At 42.2% G+C, this 15,679-nt stretch overlaps 2 protein-coding genes across 34 annotated transcripts in view; both read left to right on the forward strand.

Annotated features, from left to right (window-relative positions):
- The first annotated feature begins 1,025 nt into the window (after positions 1-1,025).
- On the forward strand, positions 1,026-9,666 carry LOC107219980 (cell wall protein AWA1). 33 transcript variants are annotated; one of them, XM_046745101.1, is made up of 22 exons: positions 1,026-1,122; positions 1,285-1,350; positions 1,586-1,639; positions 1,735-1,866; positions 1,962-2,093; positions 2,189-2,254; positions 2,417-2,479; positions 3,146-3,196; positions 3,369-3,422; positions 3,582-3,638; positions 3,738-3,794; positions 3,927-3,983; positions 4,116-4,172; positions 4,303-4,359; positions 5,036-5,284; positions 5,321-7,156; positions 7,193-7,408; positions 7,463-7,616; positions 7,671-8,398; positions 8,603-8,650; positions 8,821-8,886; positions 9,111-9,666. In XM_046745101.1, the coding sequence occupies exons 1-22, from the start codon at positions 1,050-1,052 to the stop codon at positions 9,158-9,160; spliced, it is 4,323 nt and encodes a 1,440-aa protein (XP_046601057.1). In that variant the 5' UTR covers positions 1,026-1,049; the 3' UTR covers positions 9,161-9,666. The 33 variants fall into 33 exon arrangements, with proteins under 33 accessions (XP_046601057.1, XP_046601050.1, XP_046601058.1 ...); XM_046745094.1 differs by having other exon boundaries at positions 7,193-7,282; positions 7,319-7,408; positions 7,463-8,398; XM_046745102.1 differs by having other exon boundaries at positions 7,193-7,282; positions 7,337-7,408; positions 7,463-8,398.
- A 920-nt stretch (positions 9,667-10,586) lies between these two features.
- Positions 10,587-15,679, forward strand: part of LOC107219975 — a 55,435-nt gene continuing 50,342 nt past the window's right edge. Inside the window, exons 1-2 of the mRNA XM_046744919.1 lie at positions 10,587-10,684; positions 10,889-11,791. Of these exons, the coding sequence (XP_046600875.1) occupies positions 11,740-11,791 (52 nt within the window). The 5' untranslated portion in view covers positions 10,587-10,684; positions 10,889-11,739. The remainder of the gene's footprint in view (positions 10,685-10,888; positions 11,792-15,679) is intronic.

Consider the following 15,679-nt stretch of genomic DNA (forward strand, 5'->3'; position numbering starts at 1 on the left):
AAATAATGGAGATGCAAATCATTGTCCATATCAAATTGTGGTTACGAAAATTGTCCGTTCGAGCTCGTCAAACACAATTTAATCTAAACTAATGCACCATTTTATTCCAATCCTAGTTAGTTACTTGAAATAATTTTTAGGAAATTTTTAATCACATAATTTGAAAACGTAGTTTATGAAAATACCTTAGTCACGTTTCATATATAATGGTTCGGTAAGCCACTCCAATTTTTGCAGTTGAACTGTTCCGTTTGTGCAAAGCAGCGAATCGCCCAGTTGATATCAAATACTCTCGACACCACAGCTGTTGAAAAATTTTCCGATAATCCAAAGTAAACTAAAAAGCGGTTATTATATTGTGACAAATGCGAAAGTACGTGTTATTTGTGAATCGAAACCAAATGAAGGAAGCAGAGTTATCGGAGGTAAAATATGTGCAAATAGTCTGGTGGTTGAATGAGAAAATTTCCGACGATGAAAGCAGCTTTAAAGTTTTTAGGATTTTGACGACGTGTCATCATGCACACTGATTTATTTCCTCGCCGATGATTTTGCATGGATAGTTTATCATTTATCGATGATTAATAAAGTAACCTGGGGCTGCAAGAACTTTCATACGTTAATAAAAACGAGAATGAAAAGTTAATCAATCCATTTCTGTATATCGTATAACTTTATTCATGAAATACGTGATGGGTTTTGTAACCCATCAATTTTCAACTGGTACTTGTATCAGCAAACATCAGTTTCTTCTTGTTCGTTAACCGTCCTTTTTCCACTAAATGATATTGGTACGCAAAACCTAGCACAAGAAGTTTTGATAATCCTTGAAGAAGTGACAAGGTGTAGGTGAAATTTCTTGGTTTTTAAATATTGGCAAGATTGTCAAAGCACGTTCCATTTCTGCGTTCCGATGACGTGTGTTTATAGTATCACAGTTGTGTAAAGCCAATTGATAATCACATGACTGCGTCTCATGGGTATAAATATGCCACCTTAAATCTGTATACATTACCGGATTATTCTTTGCTGGTTCTCTTCTGCTCACTATGAAGAAATCTTCCTGCTCGATTCTCGCCGTGTTGGTGTTGTTCCAACTCTGCGGCGGAATTCATACACGAGGCGAGTACACGGTTTTTTGTTTCACTTATTACGATTTTGCGTCCAAATGTGCATTACCTAACTATCATCAACACTCAAAGGATGAAAGGCTGCTGATTTATTTACCAACTGCAGGCTAATTCTCAGTTCATCGCTAATAGCATAAATTTTTCCGTATTTTAGTCATTTCTGATATACCTTCACCGGACAATAACGAGGGTAGCGGTTTCGGAGGTGATGGAATTGAAGGTGAGCAATGAATAACAAAGCTTAGAGGTCATCAGTGTTACTAATAAGGGCAGAATCAATTTCACAGAGATTTGTCCATTTCAGTCACCGCTTGATTCTTACTTCATTAACATCGACACCAACATGTGGATTCCAATGAATCCTTACTACAGTAAACATAGATGTGTCTTACCGATGCTGTGTAACATAGCGAAAGTCCTTCATCACCGTTAAAATTAACTGTGTCGTATTTCAGAGATCCAAAATGGATTCGAATCGATCAATTCTGGGCCGGAAATTGTTCCGATAGGTGAGAGTGAAGGATTAATATTAAGAGATGATCAGTATTACTAATGGATGCTACATGAGAACCAGAGCATTGGTTTCAATATTTGCGTGTTTCAGAGGTCAATGGAGGAGACCAACAATATTTGGAAGGGTTGCCACCTGCTCCAATCCAAGGAAATATGGGTGGTATTCCAGAGTTCAACAATGGATTCGACTTAATGAATTTTGAGCCTGAAAATGTTCCGATAGGTGAGTGTGAAAGATAAATATTATGAGAAGATCAGTGTTATTAATGGATGCTACACGAGAACAAGAGCATTGATTTTAACACTTGCATGTTTCAGAGGTTAATGGAGAAGACCAACAATATTTTGAAGGATTGCCACCTGCTTCATTCCAAGAGAACATGGGTGATAATCCAGAGTTCAACAATGGATTTGACTCAATGAATTTTGAGCCTGAAAATGTTCCGATAGGTGAGTGTGAAAGATAAATATTATGAGAAGATCAGTGTTATTAATGGATGCTACACGAGAACAAGAGCATTGGTATTAACACTTGCATGTTTCAGACGTCAACGGAGGAGATCAACAATATTTTGAAGGATTGCCACCTGCTCCATTCGAAGGAAACATAGGTGGGTGGATAGCAATCTACATAGCAATGAATTTCATGTTACAAATACGAGCAAGACATAAATATGTTTGTGAGAAATACAGCCGTAAGATTGTATGAGAAGGGTTCTTTCCTTTTCAAGAGTTCAATCTCGAGGTAGCTTTATCAAGTTCACGTGTTTCAGATTACATCGTGAGTCAAGGCGATAATGAAAACGGGCAAGCAGCCTTCGGAATTCAGGGTGAAGGTGAGCAGACAATGATTCTTGATCGATTGACAAATGTCATTCAATATGCATGGAAAAGTACAAATATTCGTACAAAATGCAGCTATTCAAATATGTTAGGCTAATCATTTTATTCAAGATGTCCAAGAAAAGCTGTCTATTCAAAGTTTGACTATTTATTCCAACAGCTTTATAGAATGTAGAATAAGAATCAGATGGAGTTGAAAGTTTTTGAATTAAGGTTTAAACGAAACAATGAATGTGGGTTTTCATATGGATTCAGTGATTTTAGGAAAAATTCTCGCGATTGGAATCGCTCCGATTTATACAGGGATTGGTTCATTTTGTCAATGGGTAGAATTTTGTCGATCAATTCTCTTGTCCTATGTAAAAGTTCCTATTGAATGATACTGGGCTGGTGTCAGTGAGCTGCGATTGAATCGTTGTTAATATTGTTCAGTCATATTACAGAGCGAAAATGAAGTTTCAGTGAATGATAATGGAGCACAATAGTAAATCGCGGTATTGTGTTGGACGGTTCACTCAATTTTCATTTCGTCGAACGAGTTTTTGAATCCTGTAGAATCTTTTCGCTCGATAGACAAAGAAGTTTATTTTCGACAGCGCTGATGTAATGTAACGTGCAAGTGTTTTGTCGTCGTTCGTATTAACCTACGTCCATTTCAGACGCTGATGCGGGCATTCCAGTAGGCAATGACGAACAGCCAATTGATAATGGTAGGTTCACGATGATGATTAGAGTAATAATTATGATGTTCCTGTACAACTCGGTGTATCGGTTAATATGTTGTCCAAGAATTTGGCTAATTATTCGCATATTGTAGGTAGTTTTTTTATTTTTCAAACATTTCCATATTCAGATATTCTCCATCATATTTACCTGATTTAGATGCCAACGTTGACGTTCAAGATGATTCACCGGTCATTGGATTTGTAGGACAAAGTAAGTAGCTAACAATTCAACCTAGCGGTGATTGTTATTTCCGATAGATAAAAAGCTACATACGCTTATGGACAATACAGCTGTTAGTATGTGTGAAAGAAGTCTACTATATTTGAGGTGTTGGAAGAATGGTATCCATTTATTGTTGACGTATTTCAGATACCATCTTTGACGAACAAGCGCCGCTGAACAATGCAGGTTTCTCGGATAACATGGGTGAGTGTAACACTAAGCTAATAAGATGAGACACATTTTTCTTACATACGCAGCAGCATCTATAAGAAGATCTTTCTACATTCGAAGCACTTTATTTAGGTGACGGCTCTGGAGAACAAGCATCAGCAACCAATGCAGGTTCCGGTAGTCAATCTGGTACGTGTAACACTGACTAATAAAACAAGTGATGTTTTTCATGGCGTGGAAAGCACTATTTTAATTCAGGTTTTGTGAAAGAAAATCGTTTCATTTACGTTTTGGTTCATTTGGTTGCATTTACAATTCTAGGTGACAACTCTGGCGAACAAGCACCAGCAAACAATGCAGGTTCCGGTAGTCAATCTGGTATGTGTAACACTAACTAATAAAACAAGTAATGTTTTTCCTGGCGTGAGAAGCACTATTTTCATTCAGATATTGTAGAAGAAAAGCGTTTCATTCGTTTCTTCGTTCATTCGGTTGCATTCACAATTCTAGGTGATAACTCTGGTGAACAAGCATCAGCAAACAATGCAGGTTCCGGCAGTCAATCAGGTAAGTGTCACATTGATTGTCACAACAAGCAATGTTTTTATAGGCGTGAAAACCAATATTTCATACAGAATTTGTGAATGAAAAAGTTTCATTTGCTATTTGGTTTATTCAGTTGCATTTACAATTCTAGGCAGTAGCTCTGGAGAACAAGCATCATCAGACAATGCAGGTTCCGGTAGTCAATTTGGTAAGTGTCACAACAAGTAATGTTATTCCTACCGTAAAAAGCACCATTTTTATACACATTTCGTGAATTGAACACGTTCTATTTGTCGTTAAGTTCATTTCAACGTGATTTATTTTCACTAACGAGTGAACTACAGTCATATTACATTGAATACGAAGACTGAAAAATACGATAATTTTTAAACCGGTTGGAAAAATTTCCTAATACATTTGCATCAAGCCTTACGCTCGCCTGAATTTTCAAACGAACATGCCTGATGAACGCACAGCTTTATTCGCACTGATGAGAATGCAATTGAACGATGTGAACGGTACAATAGTTGACTTTACCACAAAACAACAACTAGAGACTCCAAAACATATTCTAAATATCAGATACCGCTTGAGTACGGTAATATGATTTGATTAACTCACACTTGTGATACGCAGCTAGAATTGATTCGCACATCAGAGACTCTGACATTTGCTCAGGTTTTTATTACATCTATTGAACAGTTTCATGTTGCATTAAAACTACATTTGCAGAAATATACCAGCCAACAGCTAGTACGTTAGAGCAATCGAAATTAAGATCTAATTGCAATCGACAAAATTCTGAGATTTACAGTGAGGTATAATGTCTGTCACCCCGTGTGATTCGATTTCCCGATGCTGTTTCTGAGATCTCTGTATTCTAGGCAAAGCATCTGTTGAATGGAGAATTAATTCGACTGCGACAATTAACGAAGCCGCGACAAACACTGAAGTTGCGACGACGACTGAAGCACAGACAACCACGGAAGCTGCAACAACTGCTGAAGCTGCATCAACGACCGAAGCTCAGACAACGACCGAAGCTGGAACAAGTGACGAAGCTGCGTCAACGACCGAAGCTGGAACGGGTGACGAAGCTGCGTCAACGACCGACGCTGGAACAAGTGATGAAGGTGCGTCGACAACCGAAGCTGGAACAAGTGACGAAGCTGGAACAACTGACGAAGCTGCTTCAACGACCGAAGCTGGAACGGGTGACGAAGCTGTGTCAACGACCGAAGCTGGAACAAGTGACGAAGCTGCTTCAACGACCGAAGCTGGAACAAGTGACGAAGGTGCGTCGACAACCGAAGCTGGAACAAGTGACGAAGCTGGAACAACTGACGAAGCTGCTTCAACGACCGAAGCTGGAACAAGTGACGAAGCTGCTTCAACGACCGAAGCTGGAACAAGTGACGAAGCTGGAACAACTGACGAAGCTGCTTCAACGACCGAAGCTGGAACGGGTGACGAAGCTGCGTCAACGACCGAAGCTGGAACAAGTGACGAAGCTGCTTCAACGACCGAAGCTGGAACAAGTGACGAAGGTGCGTCGACAACCGAAGCTGGAACAAGTGACGAAGCTGGAACAACTGACGAAGCTGCTTCAACGACCGAAGCTGGAACAAGTGACGAAGCTGCTTCAACGACCGAAGCTGGAACAAGTGACGAAGGTGCGTCGACAACCGAAGCTGGAACAAGTGACGAAGCTGGAACAACTGACGAAGCTGCTTCAACGACCGAAGCTGGAACAAGTGATGAAGTTGCTTCAACGACCGAAGCTGGAACAAGTGACGAAGGTGCGTCGACAACCGAAGCTGGAACAAGTGACGAAGCTGGAACAACTGACGAAGCTGCTTCAACGACCGAAGCTGGAACAAGTGACGAAGCTGCTTCAACGACCGAAGCTGGAACGGGTGACGAAGCTGTGTCAACGACCGAAGCTGGAACAAGTGACGAAGCTGCTTCAACGACCGAAGCTGGAACAAGTGACGAAGGTGCGTCGACAACCGAAGCTGGAACAAGTGACGAAGCTGGAACAACTGACGAAGCTGCTTCAACGACCGAAGCTGGAACAAGTGATGAAGTTGCTTCAACGACCGAAGCTGGAACAAGTGACGAAGGTGCGTCGACAACCGAAGCTGGAACAAGTGACGAAGCTGGAACAACTGACGAAGCTGCTTCAACGACCGAAGCTGGAACAAGTGACGAAGCTGCTTCAACGACCGAAGCTGGAACGGGTGACGAAGCTGTGTCAACGACCGAAGCTGGAACAAGTGACGAAGCTGCTTCAACGACCGAAGCTGGAACAAGTGACGAAGGTGCGTCGACAACCGAAGCTGGAACAAGTGACGAAGCTGAAACAACTGACGAAGCTGCTTCAACGACCGAAGCTGGAACAAGTGACGAAGCTGCTTCAACGACCGAAGCTGGAACAAGTGACGAAGGTGCGTCGACAACCGAAGCTGGAACAAGTGACGAAGCTGGAACAACTGACGAAGCTGCTTCAACGACCGAAGCTGGAACAAGTGACGAAGCTGCTTCAACGACCGAAGCTGGAACGGGTGACGAAGCTGTGTCAACGACCGAAGCTGGAACGGGTGACGAAGCTGCATCAACGACCGAAGCTGGAACAAGTGACGAAGCTGCTTCAACGACCGAAGCTGGAACGGGTGACGAAGCTGTGTCAACGACCGAAGCTGGAACAAGTGACGAAGCTGCTTCAACGACCGAAGCTGGAACAAGTGACGAAGGTGCGTCGACAACCGAAGCTGGAACAAGTGACGAAGCTGGAACAACTGACGAAGCTGCTTCAACGACCGAAGCTGGAACAAGTGACGAAGCTGCTTCAACGACCGAAGCTGGAACAAGTGACGAAGGTGCGTCGACAACCGAAGCTGGAACAAGTGACGAAGCTGGAACAACTGACGAAGCTGCTTCAACGACCGAAGCTGGAACAAGTGACGAAGCTGCGTCAACCACCGAAGCTGGAACAAGTGACGAAGGTGCGTCGACAACCGAAACTGGAACAAGTGACGAAGCTGGAACAACTGACGAAGCTGCTTCAACGACCGAAGCTGGAACGAGTGACGAAGCTGCGTCAACGACCGAAGCTGGAACAAGTGACGAAGGTGCGTCGACAACCGAAGCTGGAACAAGTGACGAAGCTGGAACAACTGACGAAGCTGCTTCAACGACCGAAGCTGGAACAAGTGACGAAGCTGCGTCAACGACCGAAGCTGGAACGAGTGACGAAGGTGCGTCGACAACCGAAGCTGGAACAAGTGATGAAGCTGGAACAACTGACGAAGCTGCTTCAACGACCGAAGCTGGAGCGAGTGACGAAGCTGCGTCAACGACCGAAGCTGGAACAACTGACGAAGCTGCTTTAACGACCGAAGCTGGAACGAGTGACGAAGCTGCGTCAACGACCGAAGCTGGAACAAGTGACGAAGCTGGAACAACGACCGAAGCTGGAACGGGTGACGAAGCTGCGTCAACGACCGAAGCTGGAACGAGTGACGAAGCTGCTTCAACGACCGAAGCTGGAACGAGTGACGAAGCTGCGTCAACGACCGAAGCTGGAACAACTGACGAAGCTGGAACAACGACCGAAGCTGGAACGGGTGACGAAGCTGCGTCAACGACCGAAGCTGCAACGAGTGACGAAGCTGCGTCAACGACCGAAGCTGGAACAACTGACGAAGCTGCGTCAACGACCGAAGCTGGAACGAGTGACGAAGCTGCTTCAACGACCGAAGCTGGAACGAGTGACGAAGCTGCGTCAACGACCGAAGCTGGAACAACTGACGAAGCTGGAACAACGACCGAAGCTGGAACGGGTGACGAAGCTGCGTCAACGACCGAAGCTGGAACAACTGACGAAGCTGCTTTAACGACCGAAGCTGGAACGAGTGACGAAGCTGCGTCAACGACCGAAGCTGGAACGAGTGACGAAGCTGCTTCAACGACCGAAGCTGGAACGAGTGACGAAGCTGCGTCAACGACCGAAGCTGGAACGAGTGACGAAGCTGCGTCAACGACCGAAGCTGAAACAAGTGACGAAGCTGGAACAACTGACGAAGCTGCTTCAACGACCGGAGCTGGAACAACTGATGTAGCTGCGTCAACAACCGAAGATCAGACAACGACCGAAGCTCAGACAACCACCGAAGCTGCAACAACCACAGCACAGACAACGACTGAAGTTCAAACAACAACCGAAGCTCAGACAACTACTTCTGCTCGTAAGTGGACGAAATCAAATTCATCTGTCAAAGGAAATCATCATAAACATATCACTATCGCCAAAAGTGACAATAATTGATCTAATTGACATTGCGTTATATTCCAAATCGACTTACTTGATTAAATGCTTTTACGGAACAACGTTTCCGTTATTGAGAACGGATTTTCCAACAGCTGATTATGATATTTTACACACATTTCAGCTACCACAACGGAAACTCCTACCACAGTCGTCACTACTCTTTCTGATGGTAAGTGTAATTCGTATACTCTAGACACCGTTGATAATAAAACGTATTTGTAATGCTCCTATCGCCATATGAGATCAATATTTCTACATTGTCACTATAGTATGCACTTATAGGCTAATCTTGTAAGGAAGAGTTCTGTCCTAATTACTGCGAATATTCTCATATTTCAGAATCTTCCGACACGTCGTCCTCCTATGATTCCGGTTGGTCGCTATGGGATGCTGTTGTATCAAGTGGTGAGTAGATGGCAACAATACTCATTACACTATTGTTCCGATATCGAAACGTACATCTGAATTCAAAATTGAATTTGGACGCATACCAAGACAAATTCATTTGCTACATTATATCGAATTCTTAACTTTGATGAAATTCGTCATCAATTTATAAAACTGCTCATTGATGTTGATGATTCGTCGAAAATTCATGCCCTGCCTTTATACAAATCTTTATGTTTCAGTCAAGACCGCTGCATCGGCAACTAAAAATACGTTATTCGGATGGTTATAAGTTTGGATCTTCAAGTGTGACTTACACATTTTTTAGCCATAAATTGTAATATCTATTTGTAATAAGACACTATTTTATTTGTCTGGATTGACAGAGGATTGGAATGGAAGGAATGCCACGTCGCATTCAAACTTATGTAGTGCAGTCAAAGAACTTTTCAACCTAACATATGAGATCAAAATTCTGTCAAGTTGGTAATATACAAAATCATGTAGGACGAAACAAACAAGAAAAGAAAATGTTTTCGTACGTTAGACGATAAATCTGGATAATGTGTCAGATTCATTGAGACAGTTTTATTCTCATTCAAGGAGACTCTGTACTACTTTGCAATTATTTCAGCATCAGATGTAATTTTGATAAAACGATACATATAATTTTTAGAGAAATATGTATGGTTTCATTCATTACGCATATAAGGACGACAAAATTTGCGTGAATTACAGCAATACATTAGATGCGTTGATGTAGTTTAGGTTTAATAAACTTGTGTCGTTTGTGAAAAATAAGGAATTCCAAATACTCATTGGTACTAGCTGGGTAATAATCTTTGCCAAATCGTAAGGTGTTTCAAAAGCATTTTGTCACAATGTGCAGAAATTTAAAAGCAAGTGCTGTTCATTCCCTGACCGCTGACGTTGAACGACATTGGGGCAAGTGGGCAACGTTTATGATGAAAGACGATTAGTAGTGATTGATGCTAATCGAGGGCCGCCAAACAAAATACACCTGCAATCTATTACTACTTTTCTGTTCATAGATTCTCTTTGAACTAACTACGAGGAAATATGCCTAAACAGAGTTTCCGTTTCTTCTTCACGTTCACCAGAATGATGAATGATCGTATGACGTTCGACGAACGAGTAGTTACCGCGAAACCAATTCTGACATCTCCATATTCAATTCATGTGTACGTTTGTCCACTCCAAATAACATAAATACCTAAGCATCGTCCCAAATGACATTTCTCTATTATTGTCCGTTTACATCTGTTTATATAAATAGTACGCTTTTGCGCTCCAGTCCTCTGACTCGACGAGTGCGAAGAGTGAGTAGACATTCTGTTGAGTACCGTACGTAGATGCGAACGATGTATGTGTGATGTGCTGACGTCGGCTACACTACTGTGTATTTACTTCTGAGACAAATCTACGACTGAGCGTCCGTGTGAAAAATTCAAGAGTCATTTGATCAGGAGTTGAAAGTACCTATATTAGATACACCCTTGTGAAGCTCTCGGACAAAGTAATATCAAAGTGACTTGTTTCTCAAGCTCATGACGTCAGTTTCGGAAACTCGATCGAGTCTCCTTCACTTTTAAAAACTCGGACTGTCCTCCTGGTTTCTGAAGGTGCCAGTTGACGCGCAAACTCGGGAATGCCGCGCAAACTCTAGAAACAGGGGTTGCCCGCAACGCTGATGCGTTAGGGGAAGTGGGACAGTCGTTTGCCGTACCTCGATCCCTGAACCTGCGTGCCGGCCTCGTTGTCCTCGCGATTTCCACCGAAGAGGAATTTCCTTAAAGTAAGAAGTTATTGAATGTCAGTGGAGGACAAAGAGTCCGAGACATAATACTGGTTCGGTAAAACGAGGCCTGGTGAAATGAAGTGACGGTGAAAGTTCGCCGTGTTCAAACGATCGAATCATTTTCTTTCCCTGAGGTCTGCATGGTCTATATTCGAGTCCGCAGTTAAAACCTTTCCAAAGTGATTTTCGTTTCTTTTACAGCTTTTCATTTACCCGGCATCGATTGTGGTTTGTGCTTTGAGTGGACCGAGTGTAAAAGCCCTGGGAGTAGTTCGCAAAGTATCGTACGGATTGAACAAGTCTCGTTCAATACTCTTAAGGTTACTTCTACCCGTGTTTTAAAAATGATTGCGACTGTATTTAACTACACAATTCTCCATTTCTCGATTAATCGTTCGATATAAAATGCTTTATCGCACTTCTCAGTAATAGTCGTCGTTTGATTATCGGTTCATACAAGAATTACTCAAATCCTCCCGTTACGTTTGAGGTCCGATTAAAGCTCTCTGACTTCCTCTCGGTCCAGTTCGCGGTTACCGAGGACTGCGAATCAATCAGTGGGTGATTGATGAGAAGCCTGCAGTGTCACGTGAATCCTCTGTCATCGGATCGTGTGTCCAATCAGGACGAGTCTCTTCTGCAATTCCTACTCGCTGGGTGAAATTTAATTTGCAATGCTGATCTTTTGAGGGCAGGCGGTGATGCGGAAGGATTTTAAACCTGAAAAAATCCACGCGGATGATAAACCACGGTGCTTTGATAGTCGATAAGAAAAAAAAAAAAAATTCAAATTTAGAGTATATTAGAAATACCAACTACCATGTATTACCAACTATAATGTTTCTCTGAAGACAAGACCACTGAATAACGAACTTTAGCCTGAGATTTACAATATTTATGTAACATCATCGGGAGCAGCTGACACGTTTGAAACGAGAATTATTAACGTGGAGAAATGACACCTGAACTAAAAGTGAAAAGTTGAAATTGAGTAATAATTTTTTGTGAAACGTACGTCGCGGACGCCGAGGGAACTCGTGCTATTCGCGAAGATGGATCACTGGCAAATGTTCGCTTTCTTTTTCGTCGGAAGTTTTTTTAAAGGTGAGTTTTATACCTTTCTAACCGTTACACTCCGCCCCCCTTAGTGCCGAAATGTAACCATGAGGCGTGCTTTACTCGTGATGCGTAATGATTATCCTTTTATACGATATAAAACTGCACGTTCATTTCTCAAACTGAATTACAAAAGAGTGAGAGCGAAAATTCTACTAGGAGAAGCAGCGCTTAGTCTATTCTAAAAACCCACTTCGTTTGATTGTTCGGGACGTTTAAAGGGTGAGCTGTGGCGTATCGGCAGGCGGAATGTTCCCATTCTCGCATGTTGTCTAGTAACCATCGTCGGTTATATTTCTCCACCCTATCGCTCTTTTTCATTGGTCAGTAAATTCGAAATCACCTTATTAACCGCGACGCCTTTGGCTGGTTTGCATAAAGGTACGTGGGGCTTTTACAGCGCGATAATAACGGTTGTTCGAGAGATTATTATCTGCGGTTGAGTACCGGATTTGATTTACCAACGAGCTTATAAAACCCCTATTTATTTGCACTCGGGTCGAGTCGTTCGCCTCGCGTCACGTCACGTCACGATGCTTTGCCCAACGCACCCACACGCGAACACCTTATCGCCTTAAAAATTTGGCGGGGTTCAAAACTGGGGGCGAAATATGCATAGGAAGGAAACGGCCCTTTCGATATATCATTTCTTATTGGCTGACATAATGGCGACGTATTGCCTGCGAAATATATTACCAACCGAACGAGACAAGATCGATCCTCCCACCCCCAAAACTATCCCCAGTTGCCTGCCACACGCACACAAACCAACACTCACACACACGAATCCGTCACAGGGAGACCCGTACCTTTCGCTCCCTCCCACGGGATCCTGCAATTTTTCATACAAATTCACGTGCCGATCGATAAATGTCCCGGTGACACGTGTTTCATGCTTCGAGCCTGGATTCGCAGCTTGCAAAGCACTCGCACATAAATCGCGAGTTCCTTTGTAATTTGTTGTTGTTCGTTTTCTGATAACATTTCGTTCTTGTTTTTTCGATTTTTTAATCAAAATATGTACGAGGGAAACCTGAAAAGGTTTTCAGAAATACAGTTTCCGATCGGACTTCTTACTGTCTGACCTTTACCGTTGATCACTACTTGAAACCCTCAAATGACACTCGGCGTGGGTCGATTTCAGTTTGACCGAATGGGTGGTGAATACGTGGATGAATGGAAAAATAGAAGGGTTATATTATCAGTTTTTCGAAAACACAAAACTCTGTTCAATTGGATTTCAAGATTTAGAATATGTCAAAGTAAATGAAAGCGAAGGTGTAAAATCACCATAATGCATGAAAACATAAGGAGTCGATTATATATACTTGACTTTCTTACATCTTAACAATCTGCAAAATACATTTCAGCGATTTTTAAAATTCGATATTCTGACTCTTATGCAACCAAATCCTTTTCCATTTTTACCTCAACGCGTTACTTCAAATACTTTGGACGAGTGGTCAATTTTTACCATAATCTCGATGCTTTCAGCGTAAATGAAAATAAGGTATAACTAATCATTTCAGTCAGCATTCAAAAACAAATTCCTTTTACGTATATTATTGCGAAAACCAGATCGCCTGAGTAAAAAAAGTTAACTTTATGTTAAAATTGTTAGAAAAATAGTGAATCGAACGTAGTATGATAAAATTGATGAAAAAGAAAAAAAAACGGGGGAAGTAAAAAATAAATTTCTTCAAAAGAAAACTTTTTCTTCTGTTCTGTCCACAAGCATATACCTACGGTGTGTAATCAATTGACTCTACCTCGCAAATAATAATCGCTGATTTCCGTGTAAGTATTTAAGTAAAAACACGAATGAAAAAAGTTGTAAAATTTCTCGTACCGTGATTCAAAGAGGAAGAAAAGGCCCTCTCAAAAGTTTACAAGAGGCTTCTCGTGCCGGTGCTTTTTCCCATCCCTTGTTCTCCGTTTCCCGGTGTTAAAGTTATGCAGCTCGTGGCGAAGGGCAGATTGCTAGAGTAGGAAGCCGAGGACGAACGGAGTGTGACGGGAAGGATTGAATGTATTTTCATGGTTAAAGTTGGCAGCAGTTATCGGCACCCTTAAAGTGGTTAAAGTGGTTGAAGTAGTCCCCCGCGATTCGCGCGAGGAGCCCGCGTAGAAGTCGCGTTACATGAAGTAGGAAATCCCCGACCCGGTCCATAAAGATTGTCTCTTAAAGTTCTCCTCCACCACCGGAAGTTATATCTGCCGAACAAGATGTTCCTCGGGGAATTCCGACCGGCGAGGGTCTCTATTCGTATATGAAAACCGCCCCCGCGGCTCCGATCAGGCCCCGCAATAAAATATACATTCCCTTAAGTTAACCGCCGCCGGCATGAAATAGGTTTATAAAAGACAAAAAATAAATAAATAAAGAAAAAAAACCTTCCAGCGGAGTTACGATCGGCCACGTGTCACCCCTTTAACCCGGTTCCCAAATCCCACGTTCCAAATATCCATTCAATAAAAACCCACCGGCAAATAATATTCCCAATCGTAATGCCGCCGGGACACAGATTGTTCTTGTTCTGTTTTTTTTTTTTTTTCCCCCTATCTCGTTTTGCTTGTTTCCACAATTTTCTCGGACCCTGCTCCGTTATACTCGAAATAATAAAACAGATCAACATATTTAACCAAAACGTTTTCGATCCTGCTACGTCTAAAGTAAATTCAAACGTCAAGCTGTATTCTTTTACTTCTTTAAGAAAAATGTTTGAAATACTTTGCCAACTTTGACTACGTGATGAAACATCGATTATCCGTAAGTGTAAGAGGTTTAAATTCGAAGGTATCGACTATAGGCAAAAATAAATTGTTAAAAAGTAAATTCTGGTATCCATTACCGTTTATTCTTCGGATTGTACGAAATTCTAGATTCATTCTGGAATGGCGAATCTCGCTGGGAACCGTAACGACAAGTCCGATGCTCACATATACCTAGACTATATCGATCAAACTCTCCCGAGTCGATGGAAGATAACGGCTAATTGCAGACTGGTAGGTGGAGTAATAAAGAGAACGAGAGCTGAAACTGCGGGGCCGTTAAAGATTGAAGAAATGATTGAAGGGGCGATAGAGTCTCGGAATAAGGTTTATTGGGCAATTAGACTTCTCGGGGTGGTAACAAAAACCCCATAAATCAGGATCGATGTTATTAGGCACCTGCCGCTACTCAGCGCCTCGATGTTTTGCGCGCTCACCTGATACCTATGCATAGCGAATGGCGCGCGTTGTGTAGTAGAAACTAATAAACGTGACATAGAAGTAATTGGATACAGTTCAATTTGAATACCCAGCGGCGCAATAAAGGGCCGCGAATCGAGCGAACAGCCGCGTATATTCTCACTTCCAGGGTGAATGTGCGGATCGTGAGACCCGTTGGTGAATACGAAAATAGTAGAATCATCAATTACCGTGCGGCTTGCGTAATTCACACCTTTAGGGGACAATGCGTGTTATTAGGAAAATTGCGTGTAACCTGTTGTAGATTTTTATGCTCCTAGCTTGTTCCGAGGCGTCGATAAACTTCGAGATTTTTACCGGCCGTTGCGCTTATGGGGGATTTTCAAGGCGGAAACTCATTTTCACCGTCGATTCGAGCTCGGAAAATCAGAGTCTTAAACGTACCAAATAAACAGCAGCTGCTATAAAGTAGAAAGTTGGAGAAATTTCTCGATGACAGATGCGCTTCAAAATTCAATCTAACTTGTATTTTCCCCCTTTCGCTTTGTCTTCACTCTTGACAAACGATCGATGGATACCCACTTCGTCTCTGAGTTCCATTTATTTTGAAACCTTCGGTTTCCTTTATTGAACTCTTCAAGCTACTGAATTTTAATGGCCTTAAGTTTGACTGTCGAACATTGA

The sequence above is a fragment of the Neodiprion lecontei genome, chromosome 7 (genome assembly GCF_021901455.1).
Source record: "Neodiprion lecontei isolate iyNeoLeco1 chromosome 7, iyNeoLeco1.1, whole genome shotgun sequence".
Taxonomy (NCBI): Eukaryota; Metazoa; Arthropoda; class Insecta; order Hymenoptera; family Diprionidae; genus Neodiprion; species Neodiprion lecontei.

What these genes read in the sequence shown, in the direction of transcription:
- LOC107219980 (XM_046745087.1), top strand. Translation starts at nt 1,050, where the DNA reads ATGAAGAAATCTTCCTGCTCGATTCTCGCCGTGTTGGTGTTGTTCCAA. An exon ending in AGGTTTCTCGGATAACATGG is followed by an intron (nt 3,639 to 3,737) that starts GTGAGTGTAACA and finishes CACTTTATTTAG; the next exon opens with GTGACGGCTCTGGAGAACAA. An exon ending in AGGTTCCGGTAGTCAATCTG is followed by an intron (nt 3,984 to 4,115) that starts GTATGTGTAACA and finishes TCACAATTCTAG; the next exon opens with GTGATAACTCTGGTGAACAA.